General features: G+C 56.1%; 1 protein-coding gene across 1 annotated transcript; it reads left to right on the forward strand.

Moving 5' to 3' along the window:
- The first annotated feature begins 1,023 nt into the window (after positions 1–1,023).
- PDK2 (pyruvate dehydrogenase kinase 2) lies at positions 1,024–22,467 on the forward strand. Its single transcript, XM_047758885.1, has 11 exons — positions 1,024–1,266; positions 3,116–3,257; positions 13,663–13,734; positions 14,141–14,325; positions 15,893–15,982; positions 16,187–16,264; positions 19,325–19,401; positions 19,492–19,590; positions 19,996–20,103; positions 20,761–20,874; positions 21,432–22,467. The coding sequence occupies exons 1-11, from the start codon at positions 1,149–1,151 to the stop codon at positions 21,570–21,572; spliced, it is 1,224 nt and encodes a 407-aa protein (XP_047614841.1). The 5' UTR covers positions 1,024–1,148; the 3' UTR covers positions 21,573–22,467.
- Positions 22,468–22,594: the final 127 nt, after the last annotated feature.

The raw sequence follows: 22,594 nt of genomic DNA on the forward strand, positions 1-22,594 counted from the left end.
GGCTCTCCGCCTCCAGCACCAATCATCTTCCAGGACCTTTCTCTAAGAACGCTCAGAGCGAAAAAGGTTGCTTTCTTAGGTCCAAAGAGAAGAGAATAAAAAAATAAAAGTGTTTTGGGAGTTTCCCTCGTGGTTCAGCGGAAACGAATCTTACTAGCATCCATGAGGTTGCAGGTTCGATCCCTGGCCTCGTTCAGTGGGTTAAGGGTCCAGCGTTGCCATGAGCTGTGGGTAGGTCGCAGACGCGGCTCGGATCCCGAGTTGTTGTGGCTCTGGCGTAGGCCGGCAGCTACAGCTCCGATTTGACCCCTAGCCTGGGAATCTCCATGTGCCGCTAGTGCGGCCCTAAAAAGACAAAAAAAAAAAAATTTTTTTTTTGAAAACTTTATTGTAGCACTGATGGTTAGGGTTGCCTCTGCCGCCTCCAGGTGTTAGTTAGGAGGTTGACTGACTTTTTTAACTGGAAAAGCAACATGCCGCCTTTTCATGAGCTGCTTGGATCTTTGTGATACGAGGGACTGACGTGGGATCGCATCCTGATCCCGAAGTTAGCAAACATTCAGTCTGAGTCACTGTCATCTGAATTGGGAACCCACTAGACCCCCTAAGGGAGAGCAGGTGGGAATCAAGATAGGTGAATCGGGACCCTTTGGGAGGAAATGGGGTGCGCTGACAGCTACCGGAACAATCTCAGAGACGAGACGTGAAGGAGTCTGAGGAGGGAGCGGGGAAAGGGAGTAGAATAGGTATGGGAATAACGAACCTCTGGGAAGGGAGGGGTTAACCCCTGATGGGCGGGGAGGAGGAAGGGCGGGGTGACACCGGGAGGCGGGCTCTCCGCCCGGCCTCCCGAAAACAACAGGCCGCTCCGGGCAAACACGGAGTTAAGGGGGCGGGCCCAGGGGGCAGCCACGTGCCGGGACGAGAGGCAATTGGCTCTCCGGGAGTTGTTTGTGAGCGGCCATTGGCGACGTCGGGGCGCCGCGACGAGCCGATTGGCCGGACTCGGAGCCCCGCCAGGGCGGTGGTGGGGAGGAGGCGGCCTGGGCGGCGCGGGACCCGAGTGGGCCAAGCCGAGCGCCAGCGCTGCCCGCGCGGGGTGCGGAGCCCGAGCCCGAGCCCGAGCCCGAGGCACGGCCGCCGCCGCCATGCGCTGGGTCCGCGCGCTACTGAAGAATGCGTCCCTGGCAGGGGCGCCCAAGTACATCGAGCACTTCAGCAAGTTCTCCCCGTCCCCGTTGTCCATGAAGCAGTTTCTGGACTTCGGTACGAGGGGGCGGGAGGCGGCTGGCCACCGGGACCTGCGGGGGGGGGGGGGCGGGGGGGGAGGAAGGCGTCCTGGCCGTGAAGGGTTAACACGGAGGTTGAGAGAGGCCGAGTGACGGGAAGGGTTGGCTTGCAGGGGTCCAGGCAGGAAAGGGTTAACGGAGAGGCCGGAGGCAGCCGGCCTTAAAAGGGTTTAGGGCACCCCGGCTGGAGAGACTAGGCAGTGGGAAGTGGGGGCGCTGAGGAGGGATCCGAGGTATCTTCTCGGGCTTTGTGAGGGGTCTTGGCGAGGAAGGGGCAGTGAGGCGGTGATGTTAGGGCTGGAAGGCACGAAAGGGTTCCTGGGGTTGTTCTGGCGATTCTAAGAGTGAGGGTCAGAGAAGAAATGGGCCGGGATGCTGGTGGCTGTAAGGAGGCAGGGCTGGGAGGCACAGCCATCTGGAAGGAGACCTGTGCAGGGCAGACGTGGAGGGGTCAGTTGGGGGCAGGGGCTCTCTCAGATGAGTCAACAGGAGGGACGCCCTGACCAGTACACCTCCGCCCACTGAAGGAGCTGCCCTCCAGCTGTCCCAGTGGGCAAGGACACTTGAAGATCAAATCTGCTGTGGCCTGGCCATCTGTCTCCAGCTGGGCAGGGGTCTGGGGCGCTGTGAGGTGCAGTCGGGTGCCGTGTACCCACCCTTGGCTGCCCCTGGGTTCTTGTGCCAGGATGGCCTAACACCCCCCACCACCACCACCATTCTGGGGGTGGCTCTGGAGCCAGAGCAAGGCTGTGCCAACGTGGTGACTGAAACAGGCATTGTGTGGTCCCTGTCTGTTCCCACCGTGTTTCCATGGTGCCAGCTGGGGATTAGAAGGGGGGGGTGCCCCTTCTCTCAAGAGTTGAGGAGAGACAGTGCCTGGCTCAGGTTACAGCTGTGTCACTGATGGCAGGCGGGGGAAGGTGGCAGTCAGGACACGGGGCACCTGTTCCCCAAGACCTGTCTGCCTGAGCTCCTCCCGTGTAGGAAAGCCTCCAGAGCCCCCTCTCAACCCCCTGCAGCTGCCCAGCCCAGCCTGGATCCCAGTTACAGAACTGTCACAGCTGGGAAGGGCTCAGGGTAGAGTCTGGTTCCCTCGGGGTACAGCAGGGGAAGCAGACCTTCAGAAGGATGGGGTACAGCGGGGGAAGCAGACCTTCAGAAGCATGGTGACATGCCTTGGGTGACAGAGTTGGAAGCAGAAGCTAGACTTAGAACCCAGGTCTCCCGACTCTAGGCCATGGCCCCATGCAGTCCTCCACCACCTCTTCATCTTGAAGCCAGACCAAAGTATTGGGCCCTGGTTCTCAACCTTGTCCACCTCACAGGTGGGTGGGCATTAATGTAGGGGCAGCCCTACAATGGGCAGAAAGACCAGCTGGGCCAGAGGTGACACCAGGACCCTGCAGCTGCTGTGGTCCCAGCATAGCTCCCCTTAGCCAGGGGCGGGAGGGTGCTCATCTCAAGATAGGGATAGATTTTCCAGGCTCCTCTGCCCACTTGGATCCACCCCCCTCAAAGTGGGTTGTGTGTCTGCTGGGAGGGAAGGAAAGAGAAGAAGCTGGGATGGAGGTCACAGTGAGCCCAGATGGCCCTGTCCCCCGGGGTTGGGTTCAGTTGCAGGTGGAGAGAGCATGCAGCCTCCCTAAGGATGAGGCTGGGTGGTGTGGCGGTCACTGCAGAGGTCAGGAGGGGCTCCTTGTCCTGTGCCTTGGCTTCTTCTGAACCCTCAGGAAATAAAGGCTTTAGAGATCTGACCCCCAAGAAACCCCCTGGCTCCTGTGCATGGTTCATGACTCTATGGGGCTCACCCTTCCCTCTCCCACCAGGATCCAGCAATGCCTGTGAGAAAACCTCGTTCACCTTCCTCAGGCAGGAGCTGCCAGTGCGCCTGGCCAACATCATGAAAGAGATCAACCTGCTTCCCGACCGGGTGCTGAGCACACCCTCGGTGCAGCTGGTACAGAGCTGGTGAGACCCCTGGCTAGGTCCCTGCACCTCCCGCTCCATTGCCAGATGCCCTCTGCCCACCGCAGCCTTGAGGGAGATGGGGACTGAGGGGAGGCACCAGGGCTCCAAGAGGGCAGGAGTTCCCTAGGCTAGAGCAGGGACTAGGACCAAGCTCCTAGTCTCCATGTCTAGGGAACAGCCCTCCACCTTCCGCCCTACAGTCTCTGGAAGCATGGGATCCACGTAGGAAATGATCCTTTTCACAGCCCCAAACCCCAAAGCAGGCTAATGTCAGCATTTGGCACCCAACCCGGTTCTGAAAACATAACACCTGTTGGGTAATACCCATCTGGGGCACCTTGGTGGGAAACAGAAATAGGGAGAAGCAGATCTTCAAATTATGTAATCCGAACAAGTCAGCCTATTTGGGAGGATGGAAAACATGCAAATAGACACAGGGATGGCACCATACCAACCCCAGAGAACTTCGGACGGACAAAGACCAAAAGTTTATTGCAGAGCAGCCACAGCAGAGAGAAATCCTCAGTAAAGTTCAGGCGAAACCTCTGTCCAGGAGTTCTCGTTGTGGCTCAGCGGGTTAAGAATCCAACTAGTATCTATAAGGATGCGGGGTCGATCCCTGGCCTCCATCAGCGGGTTAAAGAGCCAGCATTGCCGCCAGCTGTGGTGTAGGTCACAGCAGCAGCTCGGACCTGGCGCTGCTGTGGCTGTGGCGTAGGTCGGCAGCTGCAGCTCCGATTGGATCCCTAGCCTGGGAACCTCCAGGTACTGAGGGTGCAGCCCTAAAAAAAAAAAAAAAAAAAAAAGATCAAACCAAAAAACTCTGTCCAGGGATAGGTAGCTAAATGGTATTAGCCAAAGGCCAGTCATAGGAAGAATAAACAAGAATTTGCTCTGGAGTTCCTGTTGTGGCTCAGCAGGTTAAGAACCGGACATAGTGTCTGGGAGGATGTGGGTTTGATCCCTGGCCTCACTCAGTGAGTTAAGGATCTGGCATTGCTGCAAGCTGTGGTGGCTGGGATCCTGCATGGCTGTGGCTGTGGCGTGGCTCAGATTTGACTAGCCCGTCTAGCTTCTATTTGATTCCAGTTTGAGCTGCAGCTCCAATTTGACCCCGAGCCCAAGAACTTCCATATACAATAGGTGTGGATGTAAAAAAAAAAAAAAAATTTGCTCTGGAACTGGGCATGTAAATGGCTAATCATGGTTGGTTTCAGCAGCACAAGTTCAGCAACCTTTTACGTTCTTCTGGCTCGTGTGGCTGTAGTTTCCTCTTAGATTCGGGGCATCCACACCTACTTCGAGCCCAGCGTGACACTAGGTGTAGGAAAGCAGCACCTTTTGGGGAGCCCATGATTTCACAGGGAGAATAAAAGAGGCCAAACTTGTTAATTGAGAAATAAAAAAATAGGAGTGTCCACCGCGGCTCAGTGGAAACGAATCCGACTAGGAACCATGAGGTCGTGGGTTCGGTCCCTGGGCTCGCTCAGTGGGTTAAGGATCCAGCGTTGCCGTGAGCTGTGGTGTAGGTCGCAGATTCAGCTCGGATCTGGCATGGCTGTGGCTGTGGTGTAGGCCAGCAGCTGCAGCTCCAATTCGACCCCTAGCCTGGGAACCTGCATATGCTGTGGGTGCAACCCTAAAAAGACAAAAAGACAAAACGAAAAAAACAAATAAAAACAAATAAAACAATTTTAAAAGGCCAAACTGGGGTTCCCGTCGTGGCGCAGTGGTTAACGAATCCGACTAGGAACCATGGGGTTGCGGGTTCGGTCCCTGCCCTTACTCAGTGGGTTAAGGATCCGGCGTTGCCGTGAGCTGTGGTGTAGGTTGCAGATGTGGCTCGGATCCCGCGTTGCTGTGGCTCTGGCGTAGGCTGGTGGCTACAGCTCCGATTCAACCCCTAGCCTGGGAACCTCCATATGCCACAGGAGTGGCCCAAGAAATAGCAAAAAGACAAAATAAATAAATAAATAAATAAAAGGCCAAACTAAGAGCGACACGGGTATAAACAGTGAACTGCCGCAGAGTTAGTTTTATTTAAATTAGAAGCAAAGTATGATTGGAGTTCCCTGATGGCCCAGCAGGTTAAGGACCTGGCATTGTCACTGCTGTCCTGAGGGTTATTGCTGTGGCAAGGGTTGGATCCCTGGCCCAGGAATTTCTGCGTGCCAGGGGCATGGCGGTGCGGGGGGAAGGCAAAATATAATTTAAGAGTCACACTGGTGGGGTTTGCCCTTGTTGCAGGAGTATGACATGTCCACTTTGACATTTGGAGAATACAGAAAAGTAGACGAAAGAGCCTGCCAACCACCACTGTCCACCCCTTAACCAAACACTGCTGAGGTTTCATAAGGTTTTATTGGTGCCCTTCCAGCTTTTTTCTGTGTAGGTGTGCACGTGTCTGACTCATTCTAATCGAATAAGGATAAGGTGAGGCAAAGCCAGGCACGTGGTCCTCGCACAGTGAACTTTGGTTGAATCAGCAAGTTGGGGGGAAGTTGAAACGGATTCATAGGGGCGTTCCCGTCATGGTGCAGTGGAAATAAATCCGACTAGGAACCATGAGGTTGCAGGTTCAATCCCTGGCCTTGCTCAGTGGGTTAAGGATCCAGTGTTGCCGTGAGCTGTGGTGTAGGGCACAGATGGGGCTCGGATCTGACCTTGCTGTGGTTGTGGTGTAGGCCGGCCGCTATAGCTCCGATTCGACCCCTAGCCTGGGAACCTCCATATGCAGCCCTAAAAGGACAAAAGACAAAAAAATGAAAGAAAGAAAGAAAGAAATGGACACATAGAGGAGGTGCCTAGGTGAGCCTTGACCTAGAAAGGAGGGCAGGGCATGCCAAGCCAAAGGAAGTGCTTGTACAAAGGTGTGGAGGTAGGAGCGGCCCGGCCAGGGCATCTGAGCACTCACTTTGCAGATACGGTGCTATTAGTGCAACCTGTGAGGGTAAGTGGGGGGACACAGGGCTGAGCCTGATGTTCATGTAGCCCAATGAGGTCACCTCACGCTGGGCCCTGTCCCTTAGAGGGCCACGGCCTCTGAGCCAAGCAGCATTTCCCTCCATGGGGCAGCATGGAAGGCACAGGGAGGGGACAGAAGGTGCCATCTGTTCTCCGCAGCCCTCCTCCAGCTCTGTCCAGCTGAGTGACCTGGCTACTGCTCCAGCTGGTCCCCGACTCCAGGACCAGGCTTCTCAGGCCCCTCCCTGGACACCGTGTTCCTGGAAGAGTCTGGGGCGGTAGAGAGGGAGGATAGGGATCCACCAAACTGCCCCTGAAGCCCCTCAGAGGCCCTTCCCGAAAAATCAGTCACACACGTGAGATCTTGGCCTGACTTTATTCTTCCCTCAGAGCTGGGAAGCAGAGAGTTCCCATTGTGGCTCAGCAGGTTAAGAACCTGACTAGTATCCATGAGAACATAGGTTCGATCCCTGGCCTCGCTCAGGGGGTTAAGGGTTCAGCATTACTGCAAGCTGCAGCATAGGTCGCAGATGCGGTTTGGAACTGGAGTGGCTGTGGCTGTGGCGTAGGCCAGCGGCTGTAGCTCCAATTCAACCCCTAGCCTGGGAACTTCCATATGCCATGGGTATGGCCCTAAAAAAAGAAAAAGAAAGAAAAAAAAAAAGCTGGAAGTTCCCATCATGGCTCAATGGTAACAAACCTGACTAGCATCCATGAGGACACATGTTCAATCTCTGGCCTCCCTCAGTTGGTTAAGGATCCAGCATTGCCATGAGCGGTGGTGTAGGTTGCAGAGGCAGTTTGAATCCAGCATTGCTGTGGCTGCCGTGTAGGCTGGCAGCTGCAGCTCTGATTCAACACCTAGCCTGGGAACTTCCATATGCCGCAGGTGTGGCCCTCAAAAGACCAAAAAAAAAAAAAAAAAAAAAGGCTGGGAAGTAATGTCCATCAACAGCAGGAGGGAGTGAGGTTAGACAAGAGGAAACACTTCCCAGTGGATGATTCTGCCTCGAGGAGACCAGGACAAGGTATTGCTAGGGTGTGCAGACACACTTAAGAGATACCCTGCTGAGACTCTTTCCAGAGACTGGGCATTGGCTGCAGCAAGAGAGACTGTGGTCTGAGGGAAGGAAGGACTTCCTGACAGGTGTGAGGTGGCTGCCTGTGAAACAGGGCAGACCTCCCTCTCCAGGAGAACCCCTGGCAGCTGGGATGATGGAGGCGGTGGGGGCCAGGCAGAGTTTGCACGAGAGGAAGGGCACACAACCTACCCAGGAGCCTGGCAAGAGGGGCTGCTGGCCTCAGAGTCTGGTGAGTGAGGAGTAAAACCTCCCTTTTGGAAATGGACAGGTCCTGTGCAAATGCTCTTACTGGTGGTGGTGCTAATAGTTAATATGTGGTAACAGCTACTGGAGTTTCTGCTCAGCTGGGGAGAGGTTCTAGGCAGGAATCACTGTGGGCAAGTGGAGAATCCCTGGTCCTAACCAAACCTGATAACGTGATTTCAACTGAACAGGCTCGGTGTCATGGGATCCTGTTTTGGAAGTGACTGGAAGGTAGAGGAAGGCCCTGGATGTGGCACCGGCATGCCTGACTCCGAGGCTGGGCTTTGCTGCTTGCAGGATACTTAACATTTGGCCACGCACAAGGTCCCTGTGAGCCTTGGCTTCCTCATCTGTAAAATGGGCGTCCAGGAGTTCCCATCATGGCACGGAGGAAGCGAATCTGATTAGGATCCACGCGGTTGCGGGTTTGATCCTTGGCCTCGCTCAGAGAGTTAAGGATCTGGCGTTGCCGTGAACTGTGGTGTAGGTCACAGGCGCAGCTCAGATCTGGCGTGGCTGTGGCTGTGGTGTAGGCAGGCAGCTGTAACTCCGATTCGACCCCTAGCCTGGGAACCTCCATATGCCATGGGTGTGGCCCTAAAAAAAAATGGGGGTCCATTCTGTTTCTAAGAGTCAAATGCCACTGCTTGCTATAAAAATACATAGAACTCTCTAAATACGAATGATGTCTGCGAGCTGCTGCAGCAGAGGTTCCCTTAGACGGTGTAGCGGTGCTAACGGTGACAGGGACGGGAGCGGACATAGCTGGAGGAGAGCTGCTGGCCATCAGGAGAAATTCTACATTCTGTGTCCACGTATGAACTTGTTTAGGCTTCCGAGCAGCCTTGTAAAGTAGTCCTGGTTACTCTCCCCATTTTATAGATGAGGAAACTGAGGTTCAGAGAGATTAACCTTGTCTGAGCCCATGCAGGTAGTAAGTGGTAGAGCCAGAATTCCAACCCAGGCCCTGAGATCTGGAGGCTGCCTTCTGGAAGGGAAAGGAGAGCGCGCGTTCTGGGGCGGGAGTCAGGGACTTCTAGGCTCACAGAGCCCGTCAGATCGTCTGATGGCTGGTGTCACCGGGGTAAGCTTGACCCCCGTCCCCAGCCTCAGGGATGCTGTGGAGTCGGTGGGCTCGCGCCTCCAGGACATAGAGGCTCTCATGAGAGTCGCAGAGTCGATTCAGAGGACCGTGAGTCCCTCATGTCGCTCATAGGGCCTTCACATGACTTGTAGGGAACGGGTGGGAATGGGGTCTCGCCGGCCCCTGCTCATGAACCGCCTTGCCTGTCAGCAGGTGCGTGGGCCCCAAACCCAGTTCTTTCCCATGAAAAGACTGAGCACTTCACAGGCTCCTGGCCCCCAGGACCTGCTCAGGACCAGGCCCAGGCGCTGGGGCCGTAGCCAAACCCTGCCATTGAATCCCTCAGCCACTGCTTATGTAATCAAGAGTGGAGGCTCTAATCCGCGCCTGCTGCTGCTGCTGCTGCTGCTGCTGCAAAGCCCACTTTACACAGTTACATGCAGGGACCCGAGCAGCACCACTGGCAATGGGACCCAAGTCAGCCTGGCTCAGGGCTGCGCTACCACCCCTCCATAAGTGGCTTCCAGAGGTGGGATGAGACGGGCGCCTCTTTCCCCCCCACCCCCCTTACACACGGCCTTCACCTTGTTCACTGCCCCCTCCTCCTGCATCCCCAACAGCTTGTGGACACTAGGCCGTGGTGCACACACACCCACAGGCTCCCAGGCTCACCCTCATGCCCCCCCCTCCCCCGGCTGAGTGCTTCCTCGGCTCCCACACAAGCCTGTGCTCCTCCTCCCCCGCCTCTGCACGCTCATCCCCACATCCCTACACCCACACTCACACGCACACTGTCTCACACACACTGTCACACACACACACTCATGCTCCCTCCTCCTCTCCCCAAATTCCACCCCTCCTGCCTCCCAAATCCAGGCCTCTAGACTGGCTAGAAAGCCCCAGAAAGCAGGGTTTGGGGCTTCCTCATTATCAAGGGAGGAGGAAGCTCCAGATCTCACCCAGGAAGTCCTGAGTGGCCTTGCTTACTGCTGAGGTCCTCAGGCCAGGCCGTCCCTGGGGCATCACCTGGGGCCTCACCACCTGCTCGGCCTGCTGGAGGGCAGGTGACGCATCTGTCATTGCCCCACTGGTCCAGATCGCCCACATCTAAGCCCAGCTCTTTCTCTGACCATCGGTGGAGCCGGCATCACTCCCTCCCCAGCGTCTTTCCCTTTTTGGGGACCCAGATCTGGCCCAAGGGTGAGGTCTGGTCTGCCAGGCCCATGGGGGGCTTCAGGCCAGGGTCAAGGTTTCCCCCAGGAGAATCCTTGTCATCCTCTTCTTTCCCGTCCAAGGGTACACCCAGGATCCCTGAAAGAACAACTCTGAGAGGGAGACAGTCAGCGATTCTAAACCCTGCTTCACAGTCCAGGAGACTGAGGCCTGAGGCTGGCAGCTCTCCTCCTAGCTGTGCCGGCGGGCGCTGCCCATTGCCAATCCCTCCTGGTGCCCTTTGTTCTGCTTCACTGGCCATGTGACCGGCCCCATTCTGCCCTCTGTGGTTCACTAGGCAGCCACGGAGGGCAGTGCCAGCAGCTAGAGCCCTCACCCTACCCCTGCCCCCACCCCGGGCCAGGCTGCTCAGGGCCCCCCAGCTCCCACCTCATCCCCCTCCGCTTGCCCCCTGGGTCTTGGGAAGGGGTTCCAGGGCCCCCTCCCCCCAGCTGGTCCCCTCCCTCTCCGCTTTCTTCCTACCCCCACCATTGCATTGCAGGTCCTCCTCCCCAGCCCCCTCTCCCCCTTAAGAATCACATGAGGGTCCCGTCGTGGCGCAGCAGAAATGAATCCGACTAGGAACCATGAGGTTGCAGGTTCCATCCCTGGCCTCGCTCAGTGGGTTAAGAATCTGGCGTGGCTATGAGGTGTGGCATAGATTGCAGATGCGGCTCACATCTGGCGTTGCTGTGGCTGTGGTGTAGGCTGGCAGCTGTAGCTCCAATTAGACCCTTAGCCTGGGAACCTCCATATGCTGCGGGTGCGGCCCTCAAAAAAAAAAAAAAAAAAAGAGTCACATGAGCATGAGGCTTTATTTGTTCTTGGGCATGGTCAGGGGAGAGGGGATTTGGTTAACAGAGGCCTGTGAGAGAGAATCCCAGCTCTGCACGTTAACTTCCTCATCCGTAAAATGCGTCTAGCAGTAGCATCCACCTCACAGGGTCATTGTGGAGGGTAAGGTGGGGGAGCACAAGGCCAGTGCCAGTAAATGCCATCTGCCTTCCCCATGGACAGTGGCCGCATCACCGTTGGGACCGGTATAAGTGGTGAGAACTTGGCCGGGTGGGGTAGACTTGGCATCAGACAGACCTGGGTTGGAATCCCAGTGCAACCGCGTATTGTGTGACTTGAAGCATGTTACCTGCCCTCTCTGAGCTGGTGTCCTTGTCTGCAAAAGGGGGAAATACTGCCTGTTCATGAAGGCTTCTGGGAGGTGGGAGCCCTGTGTAGTCTCTGAGCACAGGAGGGCACTTTTCGTCACTGGATGAGTGTCAGCTATTATTCTCCAGGGAGCCCAAGGTGAGGCCATGGGAGGGCCACTCTGACTTCGGGGACAATGCCAGGGCTTCAGGGCCAGTGAGGGGGTCCTGGGGAAAGCTGGTCTTCTCTGCTCCCTGGGCTCCCCCTCCTGCCAAGAGCTGGGCTGGGCCCCGGGTGGGGAAGGCTGGCGGGAACAGCAGGGCTGCTGTCAGTGGCTATTCTCAGAACAGGGCGGACTCAAACAGTCTGTGATTCAGAGCCTGTGCCCACTTCAGCCAGGATGAGCGTGTCACATGCCACCTGGGGACTCAGAGGGCACACTCAGCTGTTGACAGTGTTTGAACCCCTGTTCATAATGAGCAGACATTTAGAGAGCGCTCCCTCTGTGCTAGGCACTGTGTTAATCACTATGGGTAACTCTCACCAAAAAGCAGAAATAGCAGTAGGTACAAACCCCTCCCTTCTTCCCATGAGACAGCTCAGGCCCAGAGAGGTTCCAAGACTCGCCCAGAGCCACACAGCTCCAAGTGGACAAGCCCAGCCTGTGACTTGCCAGCAAGAGCTCCAAAGCTACTCCTTCACCCTCTCTCTCCTCTACTGTCTTAAACAAGAGAGGGGAGGGGAGCAGTTAGTAGGTGAAGGGGGCAGGGCATTCCAGGCAGGCGGACCACAGGACCAGTCGGGCTGAGCATTTTGAGCACCCAGTGCCAGGTAGTGGCAAGAGCGCAGGAGGTGGAGTCTTTTTAAATTTATTTATTTATTTATTTATTGTCTTCTTAGGGCTGCCCTCTGGGCATATGGAGGCTCCCAGGCTAGGGGTCGAATCGGAGCTGTGGCCACCGGCCTACACCACAGCCACAGCCACGCAGGATCCAAGCTGCATCTGCCACCTACACCACAGCTCACAGCAACGCTGGATCGTTCACCCACTGAGCAAAGTCAGGGATCAAACCTGTGTCCTCATGGGTACGAGTCAGATTCATTTTCACTGAGCCACGACGGGAACTCCAGGAGGTGGAATCTTCACTAGACCACTTCCTGGCTGTGGGATGGCTTCAGGCCTCAGTTGAGGAGACTGTGAAATGGGGTTAATTCTTGCCCTTCTTACCTGTTGAGGTCAAAGCACTGTGTACTTGAGAATGCTTCCGACTGGGGGTATGGGGGGCCCTTCTGGAGAGACTGATCAGCCCCAGGTGCCCTGCCCCCTCAGGGCTCTGGGCTGGCAGCCCCGCCTTCCTACTGCTGGAAGTGCAGAAAGAGGCTGGCTCTCCACATTCCCCCAGAGAATGAATGAGCTGCAGGCCTACTTCAGGCCAAGCGTATTACAGGGAAGCAGTGGTATCCTGCCTCACAGTGAGGAATGGGGGACAGTGGCTCCAGGTTGGCACCATCTGACCAGCCCAGGCCCCTTGGGGCTCTCTGTGGGCCCCAGTCCCACCCAGTGTCCTTCCCACCTACCATTTAAAATCCAGTTCTCTGGGCAGGTTGCACAGCTCCTGGTGCCCAGAGTCAGGGTGTGAAGCTCTCATCTTCCTCACTGAAGCCCTGTTCTGTGAGCACTCTGAGCTGGCCACTCTGCCACCTGTGCCCAGGGAGATGCAGCGACAACCAAGACAGACATTAAGATCTGTTTCCAGGAGTTCCTGTTTTGGCTCAGTGGAAACGAATCTGACTAGCATCCATGAGGCCACAGGTTTGATCCCTAGCACTGCTCAGTGGTTTAAGGATCTGGTGTTGCTGTGAGCTGTGGTGAAGGTCGCAGATGCAGCTCGGATCCCGAGTTGATGTGGCCGTGGTGTAGGCCATTGGCTATAGCTCCCATTCAATCCCATTCAGCCCCTAACCTGGGAACCTCCATATGCTGCAGGTGTGGCCCTAAAAAGACAAAAGACAAAAAAAAAATTGTTTCCATGAAGTTCCTGTTGTGGTGCAGTGGAAATGAACCCAACTAGTATCCATGAGGACTTGGGTTCAATCCCTGGCCTCACCCAGCAGGTCAAGGATACGGCGTTGCCATGAACCGTGGTATAGGTCGCAGACACAGATCAGATCTGGCATGGCTGTGGCAGAGCCCCTCAGCTGCAGCTCCCATTCCACTCGTATCCTGGCAACCTCGTATCCTGGCTGTGAGTGTGGCCCTAAAAACTGAAAGAACACAAACAAACAAAAGATTTGTATCCATGACAGGCTCAGGGGGGTTGAGTGCCTTGCCCAGCCTTCTCTCACTGCTGGCCTTGGCCAAGGCCCCCTCCCCAGTCTGCTAGACCTCAGTCTCCTAATCCCGGAGACCCACGGGTGGGGTGGGGGCCAAGCCCCTTGGAAGACTCCCATCAAGGCAAAAGTGGGCTAAGAACAGACAAATTAGAAGTGTTCTTGCATAACTTACTGTGTTGTTGGGGAGACTCATGGAGCAGAGGGAGAAAATCTGTGACCTGGCTCATCAAGCTGGGCGTGGTGCCCACCGGAGGCACAGAACGCAAGTGGGGTCAGCCACATGGGGTGGGAAGGGGCCTGGCCTGGAGATGAGGTGACATTCCCCTCCCCCTCCCCCCCCCAGGTATGTCCAGAGTCTCCTGGACATCATGGAGTTCCTGGACAAGGACCCTGAGGACCATCGGACCCTGAGCCAGTGAGTGAGGCCCTGACTGGGGGCAGGAGGGCAGGTGCAGGTCACAGCCCCAGGGAGCAGCAGTGGCTGCAGGGTGAAGGAAATACCCCTGTCCTCAGGACTACCCAATCTTGGGCGAGGGGGTGGGGTGGGGGGGAGACACTGCCCCCATCCTTGCTGTCCCCTGAGTCTGATGGTGGGGGACCAGGCACTGCCCCTTCGGAGCTCCTAGGCTGTCAGGCAGGCGGTGGGATGTGGGGGCGGGGGCGGGGGGCTTTGGGAGGAGTGGGCTGAGAAGGGTCCAGTAGGTGAAGATCCCGTGGTGAGGCAATCAGGGCGGGGAGAGGCTGAGGTTGTCCCAGGGCTGGGGGTAGGTAGGAGCCAACATCCCCCCCCACCCGCGCCCCCTGCCCCGCGCCTGCTGCAGGTTCACCGACGCCCTGGTCACCATCCGGAACCGCCACAACGACGTGGTACCCACCATGGCGCAGGGCGTGCTGGAGTACAAGGACGCCTACGGCGACGACCCGGTCTCCAACCAGAACATCCAGTACTTCCTGGACCGCTTCTACCTCAGCCGCATCTCCATCCGCATGCTCATCAACCAGCACAGTGAGCAGGCACGGGGGCCGTTCCCTGCTCAGGTGTTCACGGCGGCCCAGTCCCGTTGTCTCTTTTTTTTTTTTTTTTTTTTTTATCTTTCTTGAGCTGCTTCCTCGGCATATGGAGGTTCCCAAGCTAGGGGTCCAATCGGAGCCGTAGCCACCGGCCTAGGTCAGAGCCACAGCAACGTGGGATCCGAGCCGCGTCTGCGACCCACACCACAGCTCACAGCAACGCCAGATCCTTAACCCACTGAGCACGGCCAGGGATCGAACCCGCAACCACATGGTTCCTAGTTGGATTCGTTAACCACTGCGCCACGACGGGAACTCCCATGTTGTCTCTTTATGCGGGTTATTCATACAAGCTCCCGTTAACATTTGGAAACAGGTCGTCGTCTAGAGTCTCTTATTCCAGGAGTATAAACTCTGATTGTTGAGACCTCGTAGCCAATCATTGATTACACAAGATGATACAAATTATTTTTATTTATTTATTTATTTTTGTCTGTTTAGGACGGCACTGGTGGCATATGGAGGTTCCCAGGCTAGGAGTCAAACAGGAGCTGTAGCCACTGGCCTACACCCCAGCCACATCAATGCCAGATCTGAGCTGCATCTGCGACCTACAGCACAGCTCCATGAGGAGGCAACCCTGCCTCCTCATGGATACTAGTCAGATTTGTTTCCACTGAGCCACGACAGGAACTCCTATTTTTATTTTAGAGACGTTATTTATTTTATAATGAGTTTTATTTTTTCCATTATAGTTAGTTTACAGTGGGTAAAAATTATTTTTAAACATACAGCAAAAGAGAAGACTAAATGTAGCGTTCTCGGTGTGGCTCAGCGGGTAAGGACGCAACTTCGTCTCTGTGAGGATGTGGGTTCAATCCCTGGCTTTGCTCAGTGGGTTAGGGATCCAGCGTTGCCACAAGCTGCAGCGCAGGTCACAGATCTGGTGTTGCTGTGGCTACGGCGTAGGTTGCAGCTGCAGCTCCGATTCAACCCTGGCCCAGGAACTTCCATGTGCCCCAGGTGGGGCCATGAAAAGGTAAAAAAAGAGAGAGAAGGAGAAATGTAACATAGGATGTGTGGGGGTTTCTGAGACTGCTTCAGGCTTACAAAGGCCTGAAAATGGCCTGAGCCAGGGTTGGAGGGGGTCAGGGGAGGGAAGGAAGAAAGGTGGGGAAGAGGGTGTGGTGTTAGGATCAGAAACATTAGAAATGGAGGCAGAGGGAGTTCCCGTCGTGGCTCAGCGGTTAAAGAACCCGACTAGCATCCACGAAGACGTGGGTTCGATCCCTGGCCTCGATCAGTGGGTTAAGGATCCGGCGTTGCTGTGAGCCGTAGTGTAGGTTGCAGATCCCACGTGGCTGTGGCTGTGGCTGTGGCTGTGGTGCAGGCCAGCAGCTGTAGCTCCAATTAGACCCCTAGCCTGGGAACTTCCATATGCCACAGGCGTGGCCCTAAAAAGACAAAAAGACAAAAAAAGAAAAAAGAAATGGAGGCCGGGAGCAGAGCGCCATGGCAGGCTCTGCAGCCCCACCCACAGCACCCTCCCTTCCTGCCCACAGCCCTGATCTTTGATGGCAGCACGAACCCAGCCCACCCTAAACACATTGGCAGCATTGACCCCAACTGCAACGTCTCTGAGGTGGTGAAAGGTAAGCCATCCCCAAGGTGCCTGGTCCGCAGAGGAGCCCCGGAGACCCCTGCCAGCTCACCTGGCCAGAGGGTGACCCATCCCCCAGGGGGTGGAGGCCACATCCCCGTGGGTTTAATGATGGTGATGCCGGGTGTTGGTGCCAAGAGGACTGCCTGGTGGGGGAGGCCACCCCATTCCCTAAATGACCCCTGTCTTCTCGCAGATGCCTACGACATGGCCAAGCTCCTGTGTGACAAGTATTACATGGCCTCACCTGACCTGGAGATCCAGGAAATCAATGGTGAGGGAGCAAGACTGTGTCTGTCTGTCTGTCTGTCTGTCTGTCTGTCTAAGGGCTGGGGACATTGGAGAGGAACGTGAGCTGGGAGTCAGGAAACTTATCTGAATGAGGGAGAGGCAGAGCTATTATTGTGTCATTATTATTATTATTATTATTTTGTCTTTTTGCCTTTTCTAGGGCCGCTTCCCACAACATATGGAGGTTCCCAGGCTAGGGGTCGAATCAGAGCTGTAGCCACAGGCCTACACCAGAGCCACAGCAACACGGGATCCCAGCTGCATCTGCGACCTACACCACAGCTCATGGCAACGCCAGATTCTTCACCCACTGAGCGAGGGCAAGGATCGAACCCGCAACCTCACGGTTCCTAGTCGGATTCGTAACCACTGCACCACGACGGGAACTCCAGTCTCATTATTATTATTATTATTTTATCTGGTAAATGTTAAGCAGCAACCACAACAGGCGAGGTCCCCGTTGCCAAGGAGCTTATGTTTTTGGCGCTGGGGAGGCTGGGGAATGGGGCCTTTAACCAGAAGCAATAAGAAACAAGATCATTTCAGATCACGGTAAGTGACGGGAAGGAAGTAACATGATGGGGATGGGTGGGAGCGGGTATTAGATGGGATAGCAGTTGAACTGCCTTCCTAGAATCGAGAGAGAGGCTTCCCAGGAGTTCCCCTGGGGGCTCAGAAAAAACTAACTCCACCAGTATCCATGAGGATGCCGGTTCGATCCCTGGCCCTGCTCAGTGGGTGAAGGACCCGGCGTTGCCCCAAGCTGGGATGTAGAGCGCAGGTGCAGCTTGCACCCCACGTGACTGTGGTTGTGGTATAGGCTGGCAGCTGCAGCTCCGATTTGACCCCTAGCCTGGGAATTTCCATATGCTGCAGATGCAGCCCTAAAAAGAAAAAAAAAAAGAGAGAGAGAGAGAGGTTTCCCTCTTCCCAGCCCCTGGGGCGGAATGGTCAAAGCTGGCCACCACCCTCCTGTCTCAGTTCCAGCCTGGAGAACAGAAAGACGATGTGGAAGATGAGGCCTCATAAGTGAACACATCACTTCCGTCAGCCTCTTGGCTGTTCCCAGCTGCAAGGGAGGCTGGGAATGTAGTCTCTGGCTGGCAGTCCTGTGCCAGTTAAAGCTTTGCAGGAGGGAGGTGTCTATTACTGAAAGAAGAAAGGAAGTAAGCCACAGGAGGAAGACCACAGGATGGGGTGGTGGTGGACCAGAAGGACCCACGTAGTGGGGTCGGGAGGCTGAAGGTGGGAGAGAGAGGCTGGGATGGGCGGGGCTGTGGGCCACAGACAGGAGCTGGGACTTCAAGAGCAGCGGGAGAAAGAAGCCTCTGAAAGGTTTAGAGCATAGCAATGGCAGGATCTAATGTCCATTCTAAAGAGATTTAGAGGCGTTCCCGTTGTGGTGCAGCGGTTAACGAATCCAACTAGGAACCATGAGGTTTCAGGTTCAATTCCTGGCCTTGCTCAGTGGGTGAAGGATCCAGCGTTGCCATGAGCTGTGGTGTAGGTTGCAGACGTGGCTCGGATTCCATGTTGCTATGGCTCTGGTGTAGGCCGGCGGCTACAGCTTCAATTAGACCCTTAGCCTAGGAATCTCCATGTGCCGCGGGAGCAGCCCTAGAAAAGGCAAAAAAAAAAAAAAAAAAAGAAAGAAAGAAAAAGTTAAGAAATAAATACATAAATTGATTTAGAGGTTGCAGGAGAGAAGAGAGAACAGGAAGGCCAGTTAGGAGGTCACTGCAGGATTCAGGCAAGAGAGGGGAAGGCAGCAGAGATGAAAGGAGCCGGCGAACTGAATATATATCTTGAAGGCGGAGGGGCCAGGAGCGTAGGGGTGAGGAGGACCAGGGACCTAGAAGTTACCTCTGCCCCCCTCTCCCTCCTGCTCCTCAGCACCCCCCACCCCTGGCCGAGCCCGTGTGCCAGAAACCTGAGGTATTTACGCCTCTGTACCTGCAAATCACGCTGCCCGCATCCTAACCTTCCCTTAAGGCCCGCTTCAGTCCAGGACCTCCGAAAAGCCCTCCATCCTCCCAGAGGAAAGCTAGGCACCACCTGCCCCCCAGCCGTACCGCTGTACTGCACTGTGTGAATTACTTGGGGGCAGAGACCGAAGGGCAGAGACAAGCCACTTCAGGATGCCCGGGGTCAAGCCCAGGGCCTAGCCCCAGCTCTGGGTACAGCACCTAATGTGAAAGTCAGTTGTGCGTTCCTCTGTCTAGACCTGAATTTCTAAGAGGGGAGAGCCAAATTTTATTCAACGTTATGTCTCCCCTGCCCAGCACAGGGCCTGAGATTCCTTCCTTCGTTGATCCATTGCACATTTATTGAGCGTCTGCTACATACAAAGCTCTGTTCCAGGCACCCGAAAAAGACACTCAGCCCCTGAACCCAAGAAACTCTCGAGGATAGAATGATTCCTGGGAAATAATGGCCCCTTCACCTCCAAGATACTTACCCAGTTCACCTGCCTCATCTCTGCTGCCTTCCCCTTCCCTTGCTGTTGTCAGAATCGTCTGGGCAGCCCCTTCCCCTCTCCCTGGGGGTAAAAAAATTCTCCAGGGGATTTTGATACACAGGTGGATGCTAGTAGGCTAGAGATAGATGGATGGATGGATGGATGGATGGTTGGATGGATAGATAGATAGATACTATTTGAGTGGATGGAAGATAGATGGGTAGATAAACAGTGGCTGAATGGAAGGATGGATGGATGGATGGATAGATGGAAAAGATAATGTTTGAACAGATGCACTGACTGAAGGACAGTTGGTTGGGTGGATACTGGATGGGTAGATAGAAGAATGGATATTGAATGAATATGATGGAAGAATGGATGGATACTGGATGGATGGATAGATGGATGGGTGGACAGACGTTGTATAATGGATGGGTATCATATGGATAGTAGATGGTTGAATGGACACTGAATGAATGGATAGCTGGATGGTGGGTGAGTGCTGGGTGCTAAATGCTGGTGAATGAATGCTGGGTGGTGGCCTCTTGACAATTTCCTGATCTTTGGTCTTGACTTTGCTGGCAGCATCCAACTCCAAACAGCCAATTCACATGGTCTATGTCCCCTCCCACCTCTACCACATGCTGTTTGAACTCTTCAAGGTGAGGAGGCTGGGGTTGGTCCTTTGTGGGGGGTGGGAGCAGTTAGGGCAGGGCTGCCATCACTCGTCTGTTACCCCTTTCCTTCCACAGAACGCCATGCGAGCAACTGTAGAAAGCCATGAATCCAGCCTCACTCTCCCATCTATCAAGGTCATGGTGGCCTTGGGCGAGGAAGATCTTTCCATCAAAGTATGTGACCCTTAGAGTTCCCTTCGTGGCCCAGCCCAATGAACGGGACTAGTAGCCTTGAGGATGCGGGTTCGATCCCTGGCCTCGCTCAGTGGGTTAAAGATCCAGCATTGCTGAGCTGTGGTGTAGGTCGCAGACACAGCTCAGATCCCACGTTGCTGTGGCTGTGGCATAGGCTGGCAGCTCTAGCTCCGATTGGACCCCTAGCCTGGGCACCTCCATGTGCTGCGGGTGTGGCTCTTAGGAAAAAAAAAAAGCAAAGTAGGTGACCCCTGGACTTTGGGGGCCAGAGAGCAGTGGCGTTGGAGGTGTCCGTCCTGCTAGGAGATGGGCTTAGGGAAGACCCTGGGGGTATGGAGAAAATCGGGGGCTGGAGAACCTCTGACGTGTCCCATCTCCCCCCAGATGAGTGACCGAGGTGGAGGTGTCCCCTTGAGGAAGATCGAGCGACTCTTCAGCTACATGTACTCCACAGCCCCCACGCCCCAGCTCGGCACTGGGGGCACCCCACTGGTGAGATGGCTTCACCCCGGTTCCCCCACAACCTCCCAAAGCATGGCTTCTCATCTCTTCTTAGCACATTGTCACTCTCTTCCCCTTCTCTCGTCGTCCTGCCTCCCCTGGTCCCTCCCTCCTTGTGTGGCCTTGTGTGACATCAGTCACCTCCCTCCTTCGCTGTGGCTGTGTGTCTGTCACCTTGCTTCAACTGTCCCCTGCCCTCCCCCCCCACCCCCCGGTTCTGCACAAGCAACCATCTCTCTCTGCTGCGGTGTTCAACTCACCAGCACCTCTCTGTCCCTTTCCAGCAGAGCAGGCCGGGCTGGGTGTGGGAAACTGAGACTAAGAGGAGCCCCCGGGGACCTGCCCAGACGCCCTGGCTACCAGGGCCGAGCTCCTCCCAGAGCCCTGCTTCCTGCCCCTCAGCGTCCTTCCCACCGCAGCCTGCCTCCCTCCCTCCGCTGGACCAATCTCCCTCATCCCACAGTCCCCACCTTGCCTCAGAGCCATCGCTTCGTGTCCCCTCCCGGTTCTGGGTGTCCCCTTGCAAGACCCCAGCTCATACAGTCCCCCTCCTCACTTGCCACCCCCCCCGCCCCCCCACCGCCCCAGGGTTCCTGCAGCTCCAGGAAGCCTAGCGCCCAGCAGCATTCCCTTCTGGCCCCCTTGCAGGCTGGCTTCGGGTATGGACTCCCCATTTCGCGCCTCTATGCCAAGTACTTCCAGGGGGACCTGCAGCTCTTCTCCATGGAGGGCTTTGGGACTGATGCTGTCATCTATCTCAAGGTGAGAGCCCCCGCCTGCAGAGCCTGGCTGGGGACGGTGGGGGCCGGGGAGGGGGGTTTGCCGACAGGTGGAGCAGGGTTGGTGCGTGGTTAGGTTTCTTTGCCCAATTCCAGATGGAGAATCCAACCAAAGCTGTATTCCCCCAACTGCCAGACACCCTCTGAAGTTGACAGGCAATTTCAGGGAGTTTCTGGTGCTTGAGTAAGACCCCTGTTCTGGGAAGGCTCGAGGTGTTAGACTCAGAAGGAAAAAGGGAACCATAGAGAAATTGTCATTCAGCTCAGGGGACCCTTGTTCAAGGTCACACAGCTCAGCCTCCTCCCTCTCCCTCCCTGGCATTTCGAGTGAGCTGCTCCTGTGAACGGGCGGGAGTGAGCCATGGAAGGGACAGACCCTTGCATGGCTCTTTCTGGGCTAGTTGTCCCAGCCAGTGTCAGGCACCTGGCTGAGCTGACATGTGGCCCGCAGTCGGTGGCCCCCAGAGCCCACCCTGGGACAAGGGTGGTCTGCTGAGGCACGGGGCAGGGAAGGGAGAGGCTGACCTTGGCGCCCTCCAGGCCTTGTCCACGGACTCGGTGGAGCGCCTGCCCGTCTACAACAAGTCAGCCTGGCGCCACTACCAGACCATCCAGGAGGCCGGCGACTGGTGTGTGCCCAGCACGGAGCCCAAGAACACGTCCACGTACCGTGTCAGCTAAGGGGCCACCCCGCTCATCCGCACCCAAGAAGAGGGACTGCTGTCTCTGGGTCCGGCCACCACGGTGACCCTCCCCATCTCCCCGCCAGATGAGGAGGAGGCCCCCCTGATGACCAGCTTCTGTCTCTATGGAAATCACTGCAGTGACCAGTCTGTGGTGGCCCCAAAGTGCCAATCTCTGTCTCCATGGAGATCCTTAGGTGGTCTCCCTGGGTCCAAGCTCTGTGGGCAATGCCTGAGGATCGGGGGATGTCTCCACCCTGATGGAATATCCCAGAAATAAGTTTCCATGGCAGTCCTCCTCTCTGAGCCCAGAGCTGCCACTTTCTCTGCCAAGGGTCCTAGGACCCCCTCACTGCCACTCACAGCCCTGGCTTTCCAAGTAGACACCCCCTGCTCGCCTTATTCCTCCGGCCCGTGCCGGTACCCTGGCCCTGGTCTGGTGTCCGTGTTAGGAGGGGGCCAGGTGTCCGCCAGATGTGGGGTAGTGGGAGGGGACCCCCCCTGGTCAGGGACCTAGTCCTGCAGTCTGGCCTTCCACTCTTGAGTTTAAGGTCAAAGTTAAAAGGGAGGGGCTTCTCGCCTGGGGCTTACTCCCAAAGCCCAGGAACCCGGGGAGGCCCCAGCCCTTCCCTGCATGTCCTCACATGCACACACCTGCCTGCCACACACGGTCCCCACCTGACCTCCAGACCCCGACTCCCACTGTGCCCAGACACGCGTGTGCTTGGGCCGCCTTTCTCCCTAGAATGTTCTGTGTACATAGCTAGTTTTTTAGCCCTGAATGCCCACCCCCCCCACCCCAACCCTTCCCCTGAGCACACAGGGGGTTAAAGTCGTGTGCTCCTCCCAGTGGCTGTGACAGTGACATCCACAGTAAAGAGGACATCAAATGAGTCTGTGGCCCAGCTGCTTTCCGGCGGGAGGGAGCCTCACACATAGAAACGCACAAGGACCGCAGTCCCTGTGACCCGCACAGGACGTGCTCAGACACCCAGCCCAGGACGTGACTGGGTGCTCGCC

This window comes from Phacochoerus africanus, chromosome 14 (genome assembly GCF_016906955.1).
Source record: "Phacochoerus africanus isolate WHEZ1 chromosome 14, ROS_Pafr_v1, whole genome shotgun sequence".
Taxonomy (NCBI): domain Eukaryota; kingdom Metazoa; phylum Chordata; class Mammalia; order Artiodactyla; family Suidae; genus Phacochoerus; species Phacochoerus africanus.